Source organism: Lacerta agilis, chromosome 8 (assembly GCF_009819535.1).
Source record: "Lacerta agilis isolate rLacAgi1 chromosome 8, rLacAgi1.pri, whole genome shotgun sequence".
NCBI classification, from domain to species: domain Eukaryota; kingdom Metazoa; phylum Chordata; class Lepidosauria; order Squamata; family Lacertidae; genus Lacerta; species Lacerta agilis.
In genome coordinates this window covers 20,060,605-20,085,536 of record NC_046319.1, presented here as the reverse complement: position 1 = coordinate 20,085,536, position 24,932 = coordinate 20,060,605, and the positions used below count along the sequence as shown (strand labels likewise).

The following is a 24,932-nucleotide window of genomic DNA, read 5'->3' as shown; positions in this document are numbered from 1 at the left end:
CCAATCAACAGCTGGCATCCTCATTTCCCCGCCCCAACTTTTCTTGTCTGCCAATAAAATTCCTCCCCTGTGATGTCATCCGCGCCCATTGACTGGCTTGAGTTCGGGGAGCCTCGCGTGAATGGGGAATCTGGAAGTGGGCGTGGCTCCCTGCCCAGCTGAGTGTTCTGAGGTCGGTGTTAATCGCGGTCAGCGATCAGATCGGAGCAGTCTGTGCTTTTGTCCGGTGAGTCTCTCCCAATGCAAACTATAAAACTGATAACACGAAGGGATGCTGTTAGCGGGAGGAGATCACTTTAAAACAAACAAAACAGGGCGATGTCTCAAAGCATCGCCGCAAGGCTTCCCCGCCGTTAGTTTCAGGTTTAAGATATTTCCCTCCTCTTGTTGTTTTAGCCAGCGCTATGTGGGATGTGGCGGGCTTGCATTTTTAAGCTGTATTAAATGCTTTTACACCCCACGTTAGCTCAAGGTGGAAAGGTGGTGGGGCTTAAATATTTAAAATGTTCATTTACCAGGATTTATATTTTGCCTGCTAATAGTAATGGTAATACCATCTGTAAGCGGGTTACATAAAATAATATAAAACGTTCATAAAAAATATAGCCTTTTCTTTATTTTCCATCTCTCTTCCTTTGTCCTTTAGATTTCTCCTTTTCTTGTATTTTCTTCCTTCTGATTTAGCTACTTAATCTTAAAAAAGAGCAGTTTTATTTCGGCATATCGTAAAAAGATACTTTGTAATGGGTATGTATTTATGCATATCTTTGAATAAGTATCAACAAATAAAATTAGAAAATAAGGAGGCAAAAGTTATTAAAATACAGGTAAAGTGTTGTAGCTGACATTCAACTCAAAGTAGACTCGTCGAAGTTAATGGGTTATTCATAACTTGGGTTATTAATTTCAATGGGTTTGCTCTGAGCAGGGCTAATGTTTGACGCCACCCCAAACTAACAGATTTAAAAACAAATTGGACACATTGTATTCATAGAAGCATAGAAGATGGCTCTCATATCACCTCTGTCTTCTCTTCTGCATTCTAAACATACCCAACTCCCTCAACCGTTCCTCATAAGGCTTGGTTTCCAGACCCATGGTCATCTTGGTGGTTCTCCTCTGCACACTTTCCAGCTTGTCGATATCCTTCTTAAACTGTGTTGCCCAGAACTAGATACAGGATCTGACTAAGGCAGAATAGAGTAGAACTAAATAGGAAATTCTTTCCAGTAGCACCTTAGAGACCAACTGAGTTTGTTCTTGGTATGAGCTTTCGTGTGCATGCACACTTCTTCAGATACACCTGAATCTGAAGAAGTGTGCATGCACACGAAAGCTCATACCAAGAACAAACTCAGTTGGTCTCTAAGGTCTCTAAGGTGCTACTGGAAAGAATTTCCTATTTTGTTTCGACTATGGCAGACCAACACGGCTACCCACCTGTAACTAGAGTAGAACTGTTATTGATCTGGACACTATACTTCTGTTGATCCCGACTAGAATAGTGTTGTTGTTGTTGTTCAGTCGTTCAGTCGTGTCCGACTCTTCGTGACCCCATGGACCAGAGCACGCCAGGCACGCCTATCCTTCACTGCCTCTCGCAGTTTGGCCAAACTCATGCTAGTAGCTTCAAGAACACTGTCCAACCATCTCATCCTCTGTCGTCCCCTTCTCCTTGTGCCCTCCATCTTTCCCAACATCAGGGTCTTTTCTAGGGAGTCTTCTCTTCTCATGAGGTGGCCAAAGTACTGGAGCCTCAACTTCAGGATCTGTCCTTCTAGTGAGTACTCAGGGCTGATTTCTTTGAGAATGGATAGGTTTGATCTTCTTGCAGTCCATGGGACTCTCAAGAGTCTCCTCCAGCACCATAATTCAAAAGCATCAATTCTACGGCGATCAGCCTTCTTTATGGTCCAGCTCTCACTTCCGTACATTACTACTGGGAAAACCATAGCTTTAACTATACGGACCTTTGTCGGCAAGGTGATGTCTTTGCTTTTTAAGATGCTGTCTAGGTTTGTCATTGCTTTTCTCTCAAGAAGCAGGCGTCTTCTAATTTCGTGACTGCTGTCACCATCTGCAGTGATCATGGAACCCAAGAAAATAAAATCTCTCACTGCCTCCATTTCTTCCCCTTCTATTTGCCAGGAGGTGATGGGACCAGTGGCCATGATCTTAGTTTTCTTGATGTTGAGCTTCAGACCATATTTTGCGCTCTCTTCTTTCACCCTCATTAAAAGGTTCTTTAATTCTTCCTCACTTTCTGCCATCAAGGTAGTATCATCAGCATATCTGAGGTTGTTGATATTTTTTCCGGCAATCTTAATTCCGGTTGGAGATTCATCCAGTCCAGCCTTTCGCATGATGAATTCTGCATATAAGTTAAATAAGCAGGGAGACAATATACAGCCTTGTCGTACTCCTTTCCCAATTTTGAACCAATCAGTTGTTCCATATCCAGTTCTAACTGTAGCTTCTTGTCCCACATAGAGATTTCTCAGGAGGCAAATGAGGTGATCCGGCACTCCCATTTCTTTAAGAACTTGCCATAGTTTGCTGTGGTCGACACAGTCAAATGCTTTTGCATAATCAATGAAGCAGAAGTAGATGTTTTTCTGGAACTCTCTGGCTTTCTCCATAATCCAGCGCATGTTTGCAATTTGGTCTCTGGTTCCTCTGCCCCTTCGAAATCCAGCTTGCACTTCTGGGAGTTCTCGGTCCACATACTGCTTAAGCCTGCCTTGTAGAATTTTAAGCATAACCTTGCTAGCGTGTGAAATGAGTGCAATTGTGCGGTAGTTGGAACATTCTTTGGCACTGCCCTTCTTTGGGATTGGGATGTAGATTGATCTTCTCCAATCCTCTGGCCACTGCTGAGTTTTCCAAACTTGCTGGCATATTGAGTGCAGCACCTTAACAGCATCCTCTTTTAAAATTTTAAATAGTTCAGCTGGAATATCATCACTTCCACTGGCCTTGTTGTTAGCAAGGCTTTCTAAGGCCCATTTGACTTCACTCTCCAGGATGTCTGGCTCAAGGTCAGCAACCACATTACCTGGGGTGTATGAGACCTCCATATCTTTCTGGTATAATTCCTCTGTGTATTCTTGCCACCTCTTCTTGATGTCTTCTGCTTCTGTTAGGTCCTTTCCACTTTTGTCCTTAATTGTGGTAATCTTTGTACGAAATGTTCCTTTCATATCTCCAATTTTCTTGAATAAATCTCTGGTTTTTCCCATTCTGTTATTTTCCTCTATTTCTTTGCATTGCTCGTTTAGAAAGGCCCTCTTGTCTCTCCTTGCTATTGTGTTAGATTATTATTATTATTATTATTATTATTATTATTATTATTATTATTATTATTATAGTGTTAGATTATTATTATTATTATTATTGCTGCTGCTGCTGCTGCATCACACTCCTGACTCGTGTTAAGCTTGTGGTCTATTAAGACTCCTAGAACTTTCTTATATGTGCTGTGCTGCTGTCAACCCAGATTTCCCCCATTATATTTGTGTCTATTGGAATTCATTTTGTTAGTTTTGGCCTAGTTCTCCAATCTGCTAAGGTTATGTTAAATCCTTGAATCTTGACTCTGTCTTATGTGGTACTGTATTAGCTACTTTTCCTAATTTGGTGTCATCTGCAAGTTTGATGAGCACCCGCCTCAGTTCCTTCAACCAAGTCATTTATAAAGATGTTGAACAACACCAGGCCCAGGACAGAACCCTGCGGCACCCCACTTCTCACTTTTCCCCTGGGATGACGAGGAACCATTGGTGAGCACTGTTTGGGTTTGGTCAGCCAGCCAGTTTCAAATCCACCTAACATTGTCTAGCTAGCCTACATTTTACCAGGAAGCTCTATTGAAATCATGATACACTACAACCACAGCATTCCGCCAATCCAGCAAACTTGTAACTCAAAAAAAGAGAAAAGAAATAAGATAAGTCTGGCATGACTTGTTTTTCAGAAACCCATGGTTGGTCTTAGTAATCACAGCATCCTTTTCTAAGTGCTCACAGACCGACTGTTTAATTATGTTCTAGGACCTTTCCTGGTATCTGCATCAAGCTGACCAGTTGGTAGTTGCCTTTTTGAGGATGGGAGCAAAATCTTCCTGCTTCCAGCCCACAGGGACTTCACCTGTTCCCCAAGAATTCTCAAATGTTAGAGGAGGAAGCTCTGAGATTCCATATGTAAGTTCCTTTGGTAATCCTTGAACGCAGCTCAGCAGGCCCTGGATAGGTGTTGAACCCACCTTCTCTCTGACACCCTATAACATTTCTTCATTTTCTCCATGCAGAGGACCTATTACTTGCTTGTTCTTCCTCTTGCTTTCAAACATAGCTGCAGGAAACCATGTGTTATTATTATTTTTAATCTCTCTTGCAAGCCTGAGCTCGTTCTGAGCTTCTCCCTGCAAGCGCTGACTACTCATTTATACTCTTCCATCATGATTTGCCTCTTCTGTACATGCCCCTTTTAAATCTAAAATAAATAAACAAATAATGTTTTGATTGATTAGTTTAGGGTAATTTGGAATTTGATATTGAGTATAGAATCCTACTTTGTGATACCCTCCTCCTCCTCCTCTTTTTAAATATATATCAAGTTTCTAGACCTTATGACTGAGAAGTAGGCTTGAAATTGTAGGGACGTCATAGGACATTTTAGAAGCTGATGATTAAGGCTCGAGGCTACACAACCTCTTGACATTTCCCTGAATCTCTGCCAAGATTAGCAAAAGAAGCCAGGAAATGCAAACAAAGCAGGCACGTACCGGTAAGTAAATTGTGGTTTGCGGATAGTTTCATTTCCTGAATTCTCTATGCAAAAGTTATTTTCATTTACTTTTTTTTAAAAAATAGTTCGTTTTGTTACATATAACAGTACAAATGTTTCAGAGGTGCAGAAACAAACAATGGCCTTGCATGTTTGACATCTTGTGGCTCACGATTTAAGAAGGAGAATGTTGCAGAGCAGAGACATGGTTATTGCAGGGAGATAAAAAGAAAGCCGTGAATAATATTGATCACGATTCCCTGGAAGTGCATTGAAGGTGTCAGCAATAAATTCTGGGATGCAGTCAAATCCAGATAAACCCATAACTTTGCAGGAACTTCCCGGCCGTAAGCTTGTCCTAAGTTTTCGTTTCCTTGACACAGATGGAAAGCAACACCGAGATGTCTCGACAAGTCACTGTTCTGGTGATTGGAGCTGGAAGTCGGGGAAGGAATTATTCCTTTTTTGCTCAGCAGTTTCCTGCGCGCATGAAGGTAAGAGCTGCCCAGGGATCTTCTGGGGCTTGCGAACACACCCTTCTACTGATGTTAAAATAGCTCCAGATTTGAAGGTGCAGTGGGCTTCAAACAAAACACTTGACACTCATTCCCCCCACTCCAGAAAATGCCCCACTTTTCTGCACTGTGATTTTTGTATAGCATAAACACACACACACACACACAAACATCATGATTTGCAAGCCATGCAATTCATGATTTTGCCAGGTCAAAAATTATGAAACCGCTATCACGATATGGACTTTACACTGGTTTTGGACAATATATTGCTATATCAACCAGCCCTATTCACAGGTGCGGAGAGTATTGCTTTCACTCAGGCTTCCCGTGGGCATCTGGTTGGCTGCTGTGAGCATGGATGTTGAACTAAATCGACAGTTATGCTTTCCATGGTACAGTTGTACCTCGGAAGTCGAATTGAATCCGTTCGGCTTCCAAAACGTTTAGAAACCAAAGCGTGGCTTCTGATTGGCTGCAGGAAGCTCCTGAAGCCAATCTGAAGCCGCGTCGGACGTTTGGCTTCCAAAAATTGTTTGGAAACGGGAACACTCGCTTTCGGGTTTGTGGCGTTCAGGAGCCAAAACATTCGAGAACTAAGCTGTTTGAAAACCAAGGTACGGCTGTATTGAAATAGCCTGCCTTGGGCTGCCATAGTCCAGCTATCTGCTTGCGAGATGCTGACAGCTTTCTCCCTCCGTTAGGTGATTGGTGTGGCAGACCCACATCCGTTTGCAAGGAAGAGGCTCCAGGAAGCTCATGGCATTGACGAGGACAATGTGTTTGATGGTATGCAATTATTACTCTATATCGCTGTCCTGCCTTTGCTCCAAAACAAAGAGGATCCCATCTGTAGTCTTCAGCATAATTCATGTAGGTGTGGAGGGGGGCGGGGAATGGAGAAAATGGACCACTATCAGGATGTAGCCTCTGGGTGTCAGAATTCTGGTGAAAATGAGAGAGGCAATTGCCAATGTTTGCTTATTCGTCCCATGTCTGGAAAAGGAAACCAACCCAGCAAATATAGTTGGTATTTGCTGTTGCTGCTGGTTTCAATATGCCTTGTGTTTTCTTTGCATTGAAATGGGGTGCGGGGTGCGGATCACCTACTGACAATGTAATTTGGGTGATTCTTTGTGGAAATTATGTAAACGCAATTTCGGCACAGTGGACCGTGAGACGAATAATGTAGTTTTTGGCCAGAGGTGAACCGCAGAGGAACAGAAACGGCGCTTCATTCAGGGAGGAATGGAAAAACGGTGCCTTCTTACATCCCTGTGACATTGCGCAGAAGCTAGAGGTTTCTCCAATAAATATGCTCCCCATCTCCAGAGAGCTTACTGCAACATGCACACTGCTATTTCTCCCCTGACCCACCCTCCTAGTTTTATCCTCACAACAACTCTGTGAGGAAGGCGAGACTGAGCAAAAATTAGTACATCTCTTTGGCTGTTTTGGGGCTTGGTTTTTCCTCTCTCCTCCTGCCTCTGGAAACGTCGGCTGAGATCTTACTTTGCTTCGTTTCACACACTGGGTTGTATCCAATGCTAGTGCTACTCAGAGTAGACTCATTGAACTAAGGTAGGTTGGTTCATTTCATTGAGTCTTCTCTGTGTAGAACTTAGTTGGATACACCCCATTATGGGGTTCCCCCCTCCCAGATGTGAGAATGTACCAGTACATTTGTGATAAATGCCCGTTTGTGGGTGCGGCGATTCCAAGATAGATAAATATTTTTCAGAATTTTCTTCCTAATAATCATTTAAAGGTTATGCCAAATACACATGCCAAATAACAGGGGGTGGAGGGAAATATAATAATAATAATAATAATAATAATAATAATAATAATAGATTTTTATTTATACCCTGCCCTTCCCAGCCAAAAACCGGGCTCAGGGCGGCTAACGCTAATTAAAATCACAGCAAAAACACAAAAACAATCAATTTAAAATACAGATTAAAATACAAATTCAAAATTAAAACTGCAGTCTCATTTTCAAATAGCCCACCAATAAAAGAATGAAGCATAAGTATCAAACAGAAACCAACCCAAAGGCCAGGTGGAACAGCTCCGTCTTGCAGGCCCTGCGGAAAGATGCCAAATCCCACAGGGCCCTGGTCTCTTGTGATAGACTGTTCCACCAAGTCGGGGCCAATACCAAGAAAGCCCTGGCCCTAGTTGAGGCCAACCTAGCATCTTTGTTGCTCGGGACCTCCAAAAGATTATTATTTGAGGACCTTAAGGTCCTACATGGGACATACCAGGAGAGAACCCAGCAGCATAATATAATACCAAAATAATTTGGTACTAAATACCCAAAAGACGATCACTGCAGATGGTGACAGCAGTCACGAAATTAGAAGACGCCTGCTTCTTGGGAGAAAAGCAATGACAAACCTAGACAGCATCTTAAAAAGCAAAGACATCACCTTGCCGACAAAGGTCCGTATAGTTAAAGCTATGGTTTTCCCTGTAGTAATGTACGGAAGTGAGAGCTGGACCATAAAGAAGGCTGATCGCCGAAGAATTGATGCTTTTGAATTATGGTGCTGGAGGAGACTCTTGAGAGTCCCATGGACTGCAAGAAGATCAAACCTATCCATTCTCAAGGAAATCGGCCCTGAGTGCTCACTAGAAGGACAGATCCTGAAGTTGAGGCTCCAGTACTTTGGCCACCTCATGAGAAGAGAAGACTCCCTGGAAAAGACCCTGATGTTGGGAAAGATGGAGGGCACAAGGAGAAGGGGACGACAGAGGATGAGATGGTTGGACAGTGTTCTCGAAGCTACTAACATGAGTTTGGCCAAACTGCGAGAGGCAGTGAAGGATAGGCGTGCCTGGCGTGCTCTGGTCCATGGGGTCACGAAGAGTCGGACACGACTGAACGACTGAACAACAACAACAACAACCCAAAAGACAGTAGAAATGGTAATTGATTTCAGAAGGCACTCTTCCGTTCTGCCACCACTTTCCATTCTTGGTAACATGGTTGTAGTAGTAGAGTCCTTTAAGTTCCTGGGCTCTATAATTTCTTATAACTTAAACTGGTCAAGCAACATCAATAGTATTATTAATAAGGTCCACCAGAGGCTGTATTTCCTGCGCCAACTAAGGAAATTTAAATTGTCCCAGGAAGTGTTGATCCAATTCTACAGAGGCATCATTGAAACTGTTCTCTGTAATTCTATAACAGCTTGGTACGGTACAGCCTCCAAGAGAGACAAGAAAAGGCTCCAACGAGCTGTAAGAATTGCAGAAAGGGTAATTGGTGTTAGCTTGCCTTCAATAGAGACAATTTATGCTACCCGAGTTAGGAAGAGAGCAGAGAGAATTGTAGCAGATCCTTTACATCCCGGTCATCATCTGCTTGATTTACTTCCATCTGGACGTCGCTACAGGACTTCATATACAAAATCGGCCAGGCACAAGAATAGTTTTTTCACTTGTGCCATTAAATTGTTAAATTCCTGGTTGTATAGCTGAAGGGGAGGTAAAATATGGGTGGGGTTTCTTTGCTTCTTTGTATTGTGAGAGGAACAGTGTCTGCATGTTTACATTGCAATGTAGCCGAAACAAATTCCAAGTATGTTGGAAAATGTACTTGGCCAATAATAATAAATTATTCCTATTCCTATAATATGTGTAATTTTCTGCTCTTGCTGTTCATCCTTTCACTGTTCAAACTTACTCTTTTAAGACTGGACAGCAGCGGCCGAGAAAGAGAGGTTTGCGGATGCTGTGATCATAGCAACGCCCGACAGCCTTCACAAGGTACTGCCAACCCTCTCCCACTCGAGGCTTCTTTTGAGTCAAGTCTGAGTCATCTCGACTCTGCCTGTGTGCAAACTGTTTTGGTGGCAGTGCTCAGCTTAGCCCTGAGTGAGAAATAAAAGTAGAAGAAGCTTCGGGATATACTTTGAAACAGGAAGGTGTCTAGCTTGAGCACAGACAGCCTCTGAATCTAACAGTGTCCCCCATACAGCCATGGGAATGCCCACCAAGGATGTTGGAGAATGTCAGTGGAAAGGAGAGAGGAAATTGCCAGTGTCAATTTGTTCCTTCCAAGTCCAGAAATACAATCGGTATTCACCGCTGTTGCTTTTGGTCTGCAAAGGATGTGAAATTGGTTACATTCCACCTCCCCCATTTCCTTTATGTTTATTGTGCAATTTATTGTGCACAATGAATTAACTCTGCAAATTACCTATCTGCTGTTTCCTGGCAGCGGCATGAATAGCATCCATTTTGGCAGAAAGCAAACCGCAGAGGCATGGAAACAGCACTGCATGTGACGGGCGCATGCTTATCCATGCATGGATATGGTTTTTCCAAAGTTTGTTTTACGCATTAAAAACTGTTCTGAAGGAGGAGGAGGCTGTTGGAGAGTAACCCAAAGGCCAGCCAGTTGCCACTTCCCAAAACCTTGCTTCCGGAAAGGGATGGGGGATATGAGATTGTGCTTAGCGGTGGCTTTTGGCCATGAAGCCAGGTAGGGTGGAAGGCAGGGAGCCCACCAGCAGGTGGCGCCAGAGCCAGTGGCCAGCAGAGCCAAGGAATTCTAGTTTTGTCGCCATCCTCCTCCCTGCTGAGTTCTACCAGGGGCAACACCGAGACTGTGTAGTAGGACGCTGGCGGTCTGTGCCACACCTGGGCTAAGCTGTAAGTAGGAAGGAAGGAAGGTGGGGGCAGGCTGAGGTTGCCCCATGCAACTTGATCGGCTAGCTCCCACTGATTGTGAATGATGCAGGAACTGGCCAATTGTTGCTGTGCAATTCCGCCTTCTGCTGAAAGCCAGAAGACCATCATCCGAACACAGCCAAAATGGAAAAAAGGAATGGAATGCTTTTATGGGGATATCTACGAAAGTATATTGAAAAACCTGAACTCCTATCGGAATGAAACTAGTTCCGTGAAAAATATGAGAGAAGGAGAGAAAAAGGAATTTAAAGAAATAGAATTGAAAGTAAGAATATAACTAATAATATACATGAGAAATGATAGAAGATAAAGGATATTGCAGCTGAGAAGATTGGAAGTCTAGCACCGGGTGAGGTGGGGGTGGGGTGGAGGGGGGGTGGAGGTTAAGGGTGGTAGAGGGCAAGAAGGAATGTAAAATGTTATTTAAAGTTACAGCCAATTATTTTATATCCAAGGAGTGGGAAATGTATGTATATCTGTATGTGCTTATTTGTATGTTTGTATACTACGTCTTTTTTCAATAAAATCACTAAAAAATAAATAAATAAATGGAGTCATTGCGGCTCCAGAGGAGAGGGACCACTGAATAGGATGGTCCATCTGTCAGGAATGCTTTGATGGTGTTTCCTGCTTGGCAGGGGGTTGGACTGGATGGCCCTTGTGGTCTCTTCCAACTCCATGATTCTATGATTCTATGTCTGCCTTTAAGTTGCTGTAAAAAAGAGAGAGAACTATGTATTTAGAAAAATCCTTTCCTGAGACACTAAGGATGCATTGAGATGTCAGCTGCTTGATGGTAATTTGTGGCGGTCTCTTCCCCACCAGGCGCCAGCAGTGGCTTTTGCCCACAAAGGATACCACATCTTGCTGGAGAAGCCGATGGCGGTAAGCGTTGCCTGTGTTAGAAATGTGTGTGTATATATGTATGTGTATGTGTATGTGTATGTGTATGTGTATAGGTATATGTATATGTATATGTATATGTATATGTATATGTATATGTATATGTAGCGCTAAATGCCTCCTTAAAACAGGGTTATAGCCTAGTTGCCTTTTGGAGGCCAGACTACTTGAAAGTTGTCTTTTTCAATACGACTTCTTGGTTCCTGAAATTCATTCCGAGTGTGCAAGTAAAATGTAACGGAGAGAATTTGTTATACGTGTTGCTAGTTTGTGAAAACAATCGAGATCCAAGGATCCCCAGGCACGCCCCTCCAGGTGCATCTTCATTTGGTTGCAAGTGGCTGGATGCCAGGTGCAAAATTTCGCCTTGGGGAATTTCGAACGCTGTGTGCTGGCAGAACCTTTCGGTGGAGGATGTTTGTTGAGGCCACAGTGGCAAGTCCAGGGTTAAGACGGGTGTATAATGGCTGCATGCTGGACCATAAGGACATGCTTTCCTGTGGAAAGGAGAAGCTGTCTCAGAGCATGCCAAGCGAGGGTCTTTCCTTCCTGGGTCTGTTTTCTGGGCCATCTAGAACTTTTCCTTGGTTTGTTCTTCTGCTGCCTGTTGACTCTTTGACGCACTCCCTCTGCCTTTGTAGCATTTGGCTGACATCGAAAAATGTGCACTCAGCTGAGCCGAAAAGTGTGCATGTCAGCTATAATTTCTTTCCCCAGGCCAGAATCTCTTACTGAATTCCTTGTGAGCAGTCGAGCATTTCTTTTTTAAGTCTCTGGGCTTAATGGTCTCGCGTGGTCAGCCAGCCGACCTCGCTGTCTTCGGAAGCCGTCCTGCTCACTTGTGAAATTCTAACCGCTGCTGAGAAGACCCAAACGCCTTCAAGTGTGACTCTAGTTGGTTGTTGATCTTCTTCCATTGACTGTTTCCATATGTCCACATCCTGGGGGTGTTTTTGGACTACAACTCCCATCATCCCTTACCCATTGACTGTGCTTGGCTGGGGCAGATGGGACTTGGAGCCCAACAGGGTCTCTGGAAGGCATAACCCCAGCCCTAGAGGGTAGGAAATGCCCTACACTCTTAAAATAGGCGAGAGCAGGGGGTAGCCAAGGTGGAGGCCTCCAGATGTTGAACTACAACTCCCATCAGACATGGTCCATAATCAGGGATGATGGGAGTTGTAGTCCAGTAATACCTGGAGTGTATTGGGTTCCCCATCCCTGGGCTAAACGATCCTCCATGCTGGAAGCACCATCCGAAAATGAGTCTCCCTGCTGTGTCTCTGCATAAGTGGCTGATCTGGCTTTTATCAATGGAAACAAAGCCAGGAAAGCTGTTCCCTTGGGATGTTCTTGAACTGCAGATCCCAAGAGCCCCAGCTGGCATTGCAAGGGATGTTGAGTGTTGTAGTCCAGGCATACCTGGGGGGGGGGCAGTAGGTTGGCTTATCTCCAGATGAGGTGACCAGTGTTGCCTTGGCTGAAACTGATTGTTTATTTCCCCCCCCCCCCTTTGGTCAATCAGGTAACACTAGAGGACTGTAAAGAAATAGTTCTGGCCTGTAAAACCAACAACGTCATCCTCGCAGTCTGCCACGTCCTGCGCTACCACCCGGTGGCCTTGAAAATAAAGGTATGCTAGCCAGGGATGTGGGTGGCGCTGTGTTCTGAACCACTGAGCCTAGGGCTTGCCGATTGGAAGGTCAGCGGTTCGAATCCCCACGACGGGGTGAGCTCCCATTGCTCGGTCCCAGCTCCTGCCCACCTAGCAGTTCGATAGCACGCCAAAGTGCAAGTAGATAAATAGGTACCACTCCGGCAGGAAGGTAAACGGTGTTTCTGTGCGCTGCTCTGGTTTGCCAGAAGCGGGTTAGTCATGCTGGCCACATGACCCGGAAGCTGTACGCCGGCTCCCTCAGCCTATAGAGTGAGATGATCGCCGCAACCCCAGAGTCATCCGTGACTGGACCTAATGGTCAGGGGTCCCTTTACCTTTACCTTTTAGCCAGGCAGACAGTGAGGGGAGGACGTTGTACTCTTAAAAATATCAGCCCCTCTAATTCCAAACTTGACCGGTGAGTGCCAACTGGACTGGATGTGAGAGACATGGCTACTGAGAAGCTAGAGAAGGAGGCATGGGGGATTCGGGGAGAGGCATCTCTCTTTGCCTGATACTTGTTCCTTTTAGCTGGAGATGCCAGGAGTTGAACTTGAGACCTTCTGCGTGCAAATCAGGCGGCTCCACCTCCTTGCAGAGAACCTCAGAGCTATAAAGGGCCAAACCCTCTGGCCTGAAGGAAGGAGTGCTGGTTGTTTCTGCAGCACAGCGGGTTCCCCCCTCCAACCCCGGTGCTGAAGGAACCACTTCTCACAGAGACTGAGGACCGTGAGTTTTAAATTCAGATTTAGCATTTAGATGAGCAAACAGGCAACCAAGGCTTCAATACCAAGCCTCTCTCTCACTCACGAGAGGGTGCATTCCTTTTAGGTGCAAGGAAACAGTGCAGGAGCCAAAGGTGTCTTGCCTCTCCCTTTATCCTCCAGGATGGCTCCTGGTAGAAAGTTCTCCCGTCTCTTCAATGCTGCGGCAATCCACCCAGCCGGCTCCCACAGAAGGAATCTTCCTGGATGCCCTTGACAAAATGCTTTCATTCACACTATCTATTTTCTAAGAGTCCTTCATGTTCTCTTCTCAGACCTCTACTGGCGTGCACAAAATTTCCTTTTTTAAAGGTGACAGTTAATGAGAGTCAAAAGGCACAGAACAGTGGTTCAGAAGCTTGACCTTAATTACATTCACCTCATTCACAGGGGAAGGTGGTTGAGAGGGTCCAGGGCCTGGAGGTCTGGGAGATTCCTCTGTGGGTTCTTGTCCAGCCTCCTCATTGGGTGCAGTTGTCTCCTGATCCTCTACCCAACACAAACCTCAAATAAACAGAGGAAACCAACTGCGTTCGCTGGATTGGTTTCTGTTCCAGGCAGGGGGGTGAACGAGTGGACATCCTCAGTTTCCGCTCCCGTTTCCTTTTTCTCTGACAACTCTCTGCCCTATCTGTTTATTTTTGTTTAGGAACTCCTAGACGCTGGACTGATTGGAGACATTTGCCACATTCAGCACCTGGAACCTGTAAGTATAGAATCATAGAGTCAGAAGGGACCTCATGGGTCATCTAGCCCAACCCCCTGCAATGCAGGCATCTCAGCTAAAGCATCCATGACAGAGGGCCACCCAGCCTCTGCTTAAAATCCTCCGAGGAAGGAGAGTCCACAACCTCTCAAGGCGGACTGTTCCACTATCAAACAGTGCTTCCTGTCAGAAAGTTCTTCCTGATGTTTAGTTGGAATCTCCCTTCTTGTAACATGAAGCCATTGGTTCGAGTCCTACCCTCCAGGGCGGGAGGAAACAAGCTTGCTCCATCTCCCATGTGACAGCCCTTCAGATGGCTATCATATCTCCTCTCAGTCTCCCTATTTTCCACGCCAAACATACCCAGCTCCTTCAAGCACTTCTCATAAGGCTTCGTTTTCAGTATTGCATGCCTAAGTTACACTGAATCCTATGAAACATGCTTCCTTGCACTCATGATGTAATAGCATGCCCCCGCCCCCCCCCCGTTTTCTCCTGCCTCTTTCTCTTCTCCCCTTGCCCCACTAGCCCCATGCTGCCCTTATTCACCCACCTGCCTGCCTTTGTAATTATATCAGTTCTGGGGAGTGGCACAGCTTGTCAGCCTCCTCCTCCTTGGTCTCAGTGTTGCCCCTTGTAAGACTCAGCAGAGAGGAGGATAGGGATGAAACTGGAATCCATGGACTCCACCTGCCACTGGCTCTAGCGCCACCTACTGTTGAGCTCCCTGCCTTCCACCCTACCAGTCATCCTTTTGGGCAGTGTAAAAAGGTAAAGGTAAAGGGACCCCTGACTGTTAGGTCCATTCGCAGACGACTCTGGGGTTGTGGCGCTTATCTCGCTTTATTGGCCGAGGGCGCTGGCATACAGGTTCTGGGACCCCTGACCATTAGGTCCAGTCGTGTCCGACTCTGGGGTTGTGGCGCTCATCTTGCATTACTGGCCAAGGGAGCCGGCGTACAGCTTCCGGGTGATGTGGCCAGCATGGCTAAGCCGCTTCTGGTGAACCAGAGCAGCACTCGGAAACGCCGTTTACCTTCCTGCTGGAGTGGTACCTATTTATCTACTTGTACTTTGATGTGCTTTCGAACTGCTAGGTGGGCAGGAGCTGGGACTGAGCAACGGGAGCTCACCCCGTCACAGGGATTCGAACCGCCAACCTTCTGATCAGCAAGCCCTAGGCTCTGTGGTTTAACCCACAGCGCCATCCGCGTCCAGGGCAGTGTACCTGTACCCAAATTCTTGGTAAAGGACCATGTGTGTGGATGGTGCAATACAGGCAAATGATATGTTATCAAGCTGTTCCAGCCTACTTGTAAAAGGGTTTAGCTAAGTTTCTGAGCGGGTTGGGGGGGGCTCTCATAATAATTTCTCGCATTTATTTATTTACACAGATTTGTATGCAGATTTGTATGCAAAGTCTGTTGGACAGTATACATTTTTATTTTTTTATAAGAATTTATTATTTTTTAAAAAAATACAAAGAAAAATAAACATACAAAATACAAAAACAAACAGTATACGTTTTTTAAAAAGAAAGAAAAAATAATGTCCTGAAACACAAAAAAAACATCAGAAAGGCTGTGTATGTTTACGTGTGCCTATACTTGTTTATGATTTACATTGCATGAACATGTTAATGTTATAATTTGCTTATGCTTTTAAGTAAGTTGTATGTCTCTCAGGGGCCTCTAATGAGTCTAATACATAATATTATTACATTTTCAAAAAGTTCACATTATTCCTGGTACAGAGTTGGGCCATCTTTGGGGGAAAGTCTGTTTAAACTAAAAAAGGTTTTAATATCTATCTTGTCATCCCTGGCTCAGGGGTCGGCAAGGTTTACCTCGCCTGGGCCGGTTCACTCCAGTGGAGATCCCTCCGTGGGCCGGAGGCGCGCACATCTGCGATGTCCGGCGCCTGCGCAGACATGATTTCCAGTGCCGCAGAAGCGAGTCCCCCTTCCGCGCTGCGCCGGTTTAGCGCAGTGTGCAGGGACTCGCCGAGCGGGCGGCTCGGTTCGGGAGTGGCTCGTGGGCCGGTTAAACGACCCCCATGGGCTGCTTGTGGCCCCCATGGGCCTTAGGTAGCCTACCCGTGCCCTGGTTGATGGAGCTAATGGGGGTTAGGGTCCAGCAGCTTGGGGGGCGGGGGTGGCCCAAGTCCCCCCACCTGAGTCTTAGCGCTTCATGCTTTCCGTTCCAGCAGCACTTGCTCCCTGTCTCGAGGCTGACCACGGACTGTTTTTCTCTCCCTGACCCCGTCCCCCCTACCCAGGTTGGATTCTGGCATTTTGCCCACTCCTTTGTACGAGGAAACTGGCGGAACGAAGCCGAGAGCACCTTTTCGCTGCTCGCTAAATCGTGCCACGATGTCGACCTCATCAATTACTGGATGGGCAGCAGAAGGTATGCAAGGAATAACTCTTCCCTCTTAAGAGGCTGCTGTTGTTTGCAGAGGCGGTTTGGGGGAGGGGAGGAAGAGAAAAGCTGTGAATGGCAGCGGCCAGGGCCAGATTTAGGTTTGATGAGGCCCTAAACTACTGAAGGTAATGGGGCTGTTTATATGTCCAGCTGTCCTTTGTCAGCAACAAATTGTCACTGGTTTTTTTGTGTTGAATATATGCTATATATGGTAATTTATGGACCTAATAGGTATCAAAAGCCATTTGCACATGTCACCATGCAACCAGTCCATGCAGAATGTAGGCACCCTATATATAGAAATGAGCAAACCAGTGATATTTTAGGGAGCAGGCTAGCAGGCGGGGCCCATTACTTTCATCATAGGAACCTACACAACACAAAACAAAACACTGTTGCTGTATGTAGGTTTTATTTTGTTTTTTATCTTATATTTTGGAAATGTACATCCGGGTTTTTTTTTTCCTTTAATTTTTTTTGGGGGGGGGCCCAAGAGAGTGGGGCCCTAAGCTATAGCTTGTTTAGCTTATATGTAAATCTGGCACTGGGCCTGCTGCTCATTGTGAGTCCCACCCCTGAGAAACTGCTGGGGAACACCTGCCGTCCCCACCAGAGATATCCAGCGGAAGTGTCCCCCAAGTTACTTTACGGCAAGAGCTGCCTGACAGTGGAACAGACAGATTCTCCTTCCCCTGGAGGTTTCTAAACAGGGTTTTTGGGTGGGGGCATCTGCAAGGGAGTCTTTAGCTGTGATTCCTGCATTGCAGAAGTTTGGGCTAGGTGACCCTTATATGGTGGGTTCCCTTCCAACTCTACAATCCTGCAATTCAGTTGCTAATTGATATGGGATGTTTGGTGTAGGTCAGGCTGACACCACTGATGTATATGTTCAGGGGGGTCCCCTGCCAGGGAGGCAGGGGGCAGCCCACAAAATAGAGTTGGAAGGGACCCTAATAGTGAGTAGATTTCCCCAAGTGTCTTGATTTATATAGCTTATACACATTCCGTACCAAGTAAAGGAATATTGCACCACTGTTTTGTGGATGGCCTGATGGAGGATAGGCGAAAGGTGTATATGAACGTTTATGGTGAAAGGAACAAAGTGCATCAAATCTGTTTGTATTGTGTGGCCTCCTGATAAAACCTGGAAACACCTTTTGTCTGCTCCTGCCCTCCCCCCATGACTCTTTGATGTAATTGCCAGGCTCCTTGAGTCAACCTGCCTTCCAGTCTGTTCCTGAGCTAAGTCCAAGGAATTACTGTTAGTGCACTCCCCCCCCCCCCAAAAAACCCAACAACAACCCAGAGTCCTTTCAGTTGAGGGTAACTCAGACTGAAATTCCCAGGTGTCAGAAAAGGTTATTTAGGTCTGCAACAACTACAGCCAGTGTTTTGTTAGCCCCCAAATGGAAAGTGAGCGAGGTCCCAATTAAAGAAGGCTGGCAACTTAAGTTGACAGAATAAGAGAGCAAGAAGTATGTATGTTTAAAGAAGATTGTCAAATGTTTATTGAGTATATGTAAAATAACTGTGCACAGCTGAAAATACTGGCAGCATGATAATAATAATAATAATAATAATAATAATAATAATAATAATAATAATAATAATAAATTTATTTATACCCTGCCCATCTGGCTGGGTTTCCCCAGCTACTCTGGGTGGCTTCCAAACAGAATGTCAAAATACAATAATCTATTAAACATTAAAAGCTTCCCTAAACAGGGCTGCCTTCAGATGTCTTCTAAAAGTCTGGTAGTTGTTTTTCTCTTTGACATTTGGTGGGATGGTGTTCCACAGGGCAGGTGCCACTACCGAGAAGGCCCTCTGCCTGGTTCCCTGTAACTTGGCTTCTCGCAGCGAGGGAACTGCCAGAAGGCCCTCGGCACTGGACCTCAGTGTTCGGGCAGAATGATGGGGGTGGAGACACTCAATTCAACAGTGTAAATAATATTTGATGGGTGTAATAATGGGGAAATGATTGGAATAGTCTTTGTAAAATATGCAGGGATGTAAGATATGCAAAATGAACCATGGAAAGAGAAGAAGGGAAGTCACTGATATTTTTATATATATATATGAAATCAGACAGGCCCCTGCAGCCTGCTGAAAATGCATTTGTTTCAAGTTGCATGTGTTTTAAAGAGAATGGATCTTGTTCCACGTTGGCCCTTTGGTCTGGATTTTATTTTGTTTTTATTGTACAATGTCTTCATACTTTTAAAAAAAAGTGCCGGTGTTTTATAAATATTCTTAAAAATAAATAAAGTAAACCTCAAAATGCCTCTTCCCCTTCCCTCCCCGATTCTTCTTTCAGATGTTTGAAAGTCTCGTCTTTTGGCAACCTGTCCCATTTCACGAAAGAGCACAAGGTCGGTCAAACTTCCCAATGATTCCTTTTTAAAATGTTTTTAAAGGAAGAGTCTTTTGTGCATTTTGCCGCACTGGGTGAGTGCAGAATTTGAGCTGCCTCCTGACAGCTTTCAGCTTTGCCCCTGAAATAAAACCAAGCCTCTAATTCATACTGTGAAAACAATGATGTTCTGAGATGCAGTTTGTGAATTTAATAGTAATAATAGTTTATTTCTTATACCCTGTCCATCAGACTGGGCTGTCCTTAGCCACACTGGGCAGCTTCCAACAAAAAAACACAATAAAACATCAAACAATAAAAACTTCCCTTTACAGGATTGCCTTCAGATGTCATCTAAAATTCATACAGTTGTTTATCTGTTTGACATCTGATGGGAGGGCGTTCCACAGGGCAGGTGCCACTACCGAGAAGGCCCTCTGCCTGGTTCCCCGTAACTTCACTTCTCACAATGAGGGAACCACCAGAAGGCCCTCGGAGCTGGACCTCAGTGTCTGGGCTGAACAATGGGGGTGGAGGCACCCCTTCTGGTATACGGGGCCGAGGATTTAAAGTTCAACACCAAAACTTTGGATTGTGTCTGGAAACGTACTGGGAGCCAGTGTAGATCCCTCAGGACCGGTGTTAATATGGTCCCGACGGCCGCTCCCAATCACCAGTCCAGCTGCCGCATTCTGGATTAGTTATAGTGCACCATTGTTTCTCAGCAATGACTTCTCTCCAACTTTCCCTTAGCCGGAAGGTGCCACAGATCGCTGTTTAGACTGTTCGGTTGAACAAACCTGCCCGTATTCAGCAAAGAAGATTTATCTGGCACAGGCCGAGATGGTAGGTACTGAGAGAGGTTCTAACCTTGGAGATAGGTTGATTTATTTATTCTTCCACCACAGGTTAACAAATTACTCAGTAAGGAAAAACAAAACAAAACAAACCACTTGATTTTTATTTATTTATTTTCTTGTTTTTTTCTGGCTGTAGAGCTGTGCATTGATCAATTTGCAAGTGCCTGGCAGTTTAGAAAAAGAGTTATGAAAAAGATTTAAGTTTGCAACAAGAAAATTATACACACACACGTGTGTTTCTATATCTATATATCTATATCTATATATCTATATAATTTAATGTATTTATATATCTCACCATTCTCCCAACTTGGGATTCAAGGTAGCTTTCGACATTTAAAAACACCATTCTGAAAGACAAAGTAATAAAAAGAAACCAGTTAAATGCAATAATTAAAGTACATCAGGACATATTTGGAACTGGCAGCTAAAATACAGTTTCCTCCGCGGTCAGCAGCCCAGAGGTCAGCATTGTCCGCACCTTAGTTTCCAAAGGCCTCTCTTAACAGGAAGGTCTCAGCCTTCTGGTGGAAGGGCATGAAAGAGGGAGCCAGTCTAACTTCCCTTGGGAGAGAATCCCACAATATTGGGCCTATATGGTAAATGGCCACAAAACGCTGTGGGGCTAGTTGGGCTGCAGCAGTGTGGTGTAGTGGTTAGTGTGCTGGCTGGGGAGATCCAGTCTTCAGACTTTGGATCCAGCGGAGTTCTTCTTGCGTTCCTAAGATCCGAACTTGTGGAGGATGGGCTGTATCCTGCTGGGCAGCTGCTGTTGACACAGTCTTCCTTTTGCTTCATCCCAGGGATACTTTGGGTGGCCAGTGTCTGTGGTCTGCCACAGCGGTGAGTACGATATAGAATCGCTGACCGATGCCTTACGCCACGGCCCCTACGGAAGGTGCGTTTACGAGTGTGACAATGATGTTGTTAATCACCAGGTATGCAGCCTTGCACTAAACCTTCCTTCCTCTTCCCCCCAGCCACCCTCCTCTGGTTATTTCTTAACCAAATTGACAAAAAGTCACAGAAATGGCAGCATTATTATCTTGGAAGATGTTTAGTAGGGCAAGTTCTGGGGTGACTTCTAATACTTGTTTAGTTATTCCCACCACATGTGGAGGTATGTGCCTGTGGATTTTGGTAAGGTTCACCAGCATTTTGGTGAGGTTCCTGGGCGTATTAGCGCTAGTTTCTGTGGTGATAGGTACCATCTGTGAGTTTCAGAGTGAGTTTTTTTCCTTTTTGATGATATGAATTTAAAGGGAGGTTTCGACCACATTCTAGTCCATTGGGTGCAGTTAATCTCATAGCTTATGCTCACCACCCTCAAATTATCCTCTGCCCCTTTGCAGTGAATATTCTCTACAAGTATGAATTGCTTGACTTTAATATAGTGGAGGACTGGGGAACCTTTTTTCAAGCTGAGGGCTGCATTCTCTCCTGGGTAATGTTCGGAGTGGCAAAAAGGAGGCAGAACAACACAAATTTGACCTTTGTGCAGTTTTCTACACACATACATCTCTGTCTTCTGTTTGGGAAAGCAAGAGGCATGATCAGAGTTCAAGGACAAAGTCCAGTCTGGCATAAACTCTCAGGGAGTTGATAGTTTAAGAGCAGCTGGCTCCCAGTGAGTCTGCAAGGGCAGCCAGCTATTTGGCAGTATCTGATATGCACCTCTGATTGCCTCCTGACAGCTGACACGAAATAGCCAGGGGACATTTCCTTGCGTCATTTTCATTTAACCAATCAGAAACTTCCCTTCAGATCGGTCAAAACAGTAACAACCTTAAGCCAATGAAAGTTGGCCTTGCTTTTGAATTTGAAACCCAAATGTTAATTAATGCTCATCGCGAAACTTCTGAATGGTGACATTTTTCATTGTCAGTTTTGGGGGGGTGGGAAGTTTTGTTACGGTTCTAGTTTGCTAATTTAAGACGGGGTTTCTCCAGCCATTGTTGGACTACAACTGCCATCATCCTTACCTAGCAGGACCAGTGGTCAAGAATGATGGGGATTGTAGTCCAAAAACAGCTGGAGACCCAACTTTGGGAAACCCTGATTGAAGATTTCAAGGTTTCAGATATTTGTGTATGTGTATAATCTAACACACACACACACACACACACACACACACACACACACACACACACACTTACTTTCTATTCCATGTTTGCCAGCCCACAGTTCTTAGATAGTTTGGAATATAACTTCCATCAGCCCAAGTTGGTGCTTACAGAAGGCATGCTTTGAAACCAGTCATGAGGACTAGAAGCATGCTTTTAAATAACAGAAATTGAAACCTGCTTCCAGCTCCCTGCCATGTTCTGTACACCGGTCTTCACTTGTTATTTCATGCCCCTCCTCAGGTTGTCAATATGGAGTTTGAAGGTGGAGCCACTGCTGCCTTGACAATGGTTGGCTTCACACACAAACTAGGCGTGAGGAAAACCACCATCTATGGGACAAAGGTAAGCTTAACTGCAGGGCTCTGTGCATGAAATTGCACCCAGGAAATTCCCAATTCTGCAATCTGATCTCCAAGGTACCTGGGCCGGTCACTGTCTCTCGGCCTTACCTACCTCACAGGGTTGTTGTAAGGACAGAATGGAGAGTGGGGGGGGGGAGCGAGTGCATCCATTACCTTGAGAAAAGGTGGGGGTGTACATGCAACAATGAATAAAATTAAAATCCTTCATTGAGTTTCACCTCTGGTCATATTAAACACTGGTGGTCTTCATAAAAGAGTTTTGCCTTCCTGCATTTTTTATTTTATTTTTAGGGAGAACTTTCCTGCGAGGGTTCAGGACCTGTGGAGATTTATGATTTCCTGGAAAGGAAGACAAGCAGCTTTTCTCCAGATAAAGCAGCCTGTGTCCCAATGTGTTTAAGTGCTCATAGTGGTGCTGACTATTACCTCATGGAGAGTTTCATTTCAGCTGTAGCGGTGAGTTAATTATGCACATGCACCCTGCTTTAATTCCCCAATAAGTATGGAATTGTATTATCACACACCCCACACACACACCTGCTTCTGAGATTGCCCACTATGCTTTCAAACCCATCTTCAGAGTCATAAGGACTGTACTGTGTGTACACTGGTTTCTGATAGCCACAAGGCATATCCTGCAGTGCTTTCAAGACTTCATGTGTGTTGGAACATTGCTGAGAACGTATTCCCCCCCCCCCCTGCAAATTCAGATTTATACACATGGAACATTCTGAATTGGCCTTGGGTAAGGCTTCCATCAGCCTCAGTTCCATCTTCTGTACAATGGGTACACCTAGTAACAGGACCTACCTTATAGGCTTGTCTTAAGGATTCCCAAGAAGAAATGTGAATTCATACACTCTGAAGGACTCTACAAATGCTAGGCGTTTATTATTCATCTCCAGGCCTCGCTGAAACGTCTTTTGTTTTTCTCTGAAAAAAACAGGAGAATAACCCATCCCTGATTCGAACCGGTCCGGATGACACCTTAAACTCTCATCTCCTTGTATTTGAAGCCGAGAGATCCAGAAAAGAGAACCGGGTTGTGCTTCTAGAACTGTGAAAAAGATAGGGGAGGCGATGTTGTATCTAATGGTAAACTGCTATGCTGGTTTATGATTAACGCTACTATATGCAGCTGAATCACTTAAGATGTAGGGAGCAGCTTGCTTGCATACTTAAAATGAAGCACTTAAGTTTGCATTCCAAAGATCTTAAGGGCATCCTTATCATTCCTTTATAGCACAAGAACTACAGGAACATATTTCAGTTTTATAGTTTTGCATTCAAGGAAGATACACCCTCCCCACTCTTGATTCTGCAGGAGTTTCTCTCCTTGTAAGTTCCTAAGAAGCCCCCAACAGTAACTGGGGAGAGGAGGGCTTCCTATATTTTGAGGAACAGCATCCCTGCTGAGGTATGGCAGTGCGAATTCTTTGCACTTTTTGGAAACACCTGAGGACGTTTTAGTGTTTATTATTCTTCCCAGCTGCGTGAAGAGGTCTGCTTTAGGTGTTTCATGTTGTTTTTAAGCCGGTGCTTGCACTGTTCTTAAAACTTGTTTTCGTTGATTTTACTGTATGTTTGCAAATCGCCTCACAGGAAAGGCGCTTCATAAAACAATTTACCCATGGATCAGTGTTGTATTTGAGGAGCTCCCCTCTAGAGTTTCAGACAGCTGCCCGTTTCCCCTTCCTACCTGAAGATGCCAGAGAATGAGATACTTTAATTAAGGGTGTTTTAATGCCCCAACTGAAATGTATTAAAAAATTGTCCAGTAGAACCTTAGAGACCAAGTTTGTTCTTAGTCACAGGTAGGTAGCTGTGTTGGTCTGCTGTAGTCGAAACTAAATAAAAAAATTCCTTCCAGTAGCACCTTGGAGACCAACTAAGTTTGTTCTTGGTATGAGCTTTTGTGTGCATGCACACTTCTTCAGATACACTGAAACAGAAGTCACCAAACCTTTATATATATAGTGAGAGGGTGGGGAGGGGTAGGGTTACAACAGCCAATCACCCATTCCCACCACCCTTCTGAGTAATACCCCTCCCCACCCTCTCACTATATATAAAGGTCTGGTGACTTCAGTGTATCTGAAGAAGTGTGCATGCACACAAACGTCAAACCAACACGGCTACCTACCTGAATTAAATGCCCCAATGGAACTGTTATTCCATCACAACAGCCACCCATTATCTGGAGTAGCGCTTACATTGAGACACAACAGGTGCCTAACATCTGCATTTTTGTTCTGGCTGGTTTTCCCAGCAGGATGAATGGGTCTTTGCCACAGGTATCAGTCTTCAGTATGGTTTGAGTTTTGTTTTAAATGCATTTTCTGTTTCTGAATGGCCATTCATGTACATCACCTTGAGACACTTTAGAAGGTGATGAACAAATCACTGACGGTAATATTCTGTATGTAAAGCAGATTCTCTTCCACCGAACTTATGACCCTCCCCTTCAGACAAATTTACAAAGGATAAAGCAATCAGTGGCTGGTAGTCACGTTGGCTATATACTACTACTACTACTATTATTATTATTATTATTATTATTAATTTAATTTATATATTGCCCTATACCCGGAGGTCCAGTAATGCAGGCAGTATGTGTCTGAATACCTAGTTGCCTGGAAGCAATATTGTGTGATAACTGTTTCATTCATCCCCTCCTTGTCAGCAACTAGCTGGCCTCTTGGGGGAGGGAAGGGGGAGACGGAACTGGACTAGATGGGCCCTTTCGATTTGCATCAGCAAAGTTCTTAAATTCTAAC

General features: G+C 44.7%; 1 protein-coding gene across 3 annotated transcripts; it reads left to right on the top strand.

Moving 5' to 3' along the window:
* Positions 1–163: 163 nt before the first annotated feature.
* LOC117050681 (1-carboxy-3-chloro-3,4-dihydroxycyclo hexa-1,5-diene dehydrogenase-like) lies at positions 164–23,473 on the top strand. Of its 3 annotated transcripts, none has more exons than XM_033156441.1 (14): positions 164–226; positions 5,169–5,279; positions 6,005–6,089; positions 9,001–9,074; positions 10,827–10,886; positions 12,430–12,537; positions 13,975–14,031; positions 16,309–16,439; positions 18,772–18,826; positions 19,561–19,653; positions 20,471–20,605; positions 22,034–22,135; positions 22,447–22,611; positions 23,102–23,469. In XM_033156441.1, the coding sequence occupies exons 2-14, from the start codon at positions 5,169–5,171 to the stop codon at positions 23,216–23,218; spliced, it is 1,293 nt and encodes a 430-aa protein (XP_033012332.1). In that variant the 5' UTR covers positions 164–226; the 3' UTR covers positions 23,219–23,469. The 3 variants fall into 3 exon arrangements, with proteins under 3 accessions (XP_033012332.1, XP_033012331.1, XP_033012333.1); XM_033156440.1 differs by lacking the exon at positions 164–226 and adding an exon at positions 4,037–4,199 and having other exon boundaries at positions 23,102–23,470; XM_033156442.1 differs by lacking the exons at positions 164–226; positions 12,430–12,537 and adding an exon at positions 4,037–4,199 and having other exon boundaries at positions 23,102–23,473.
* Positions 23,474–24,932: the final 1,459 nt, after the last annotated feature.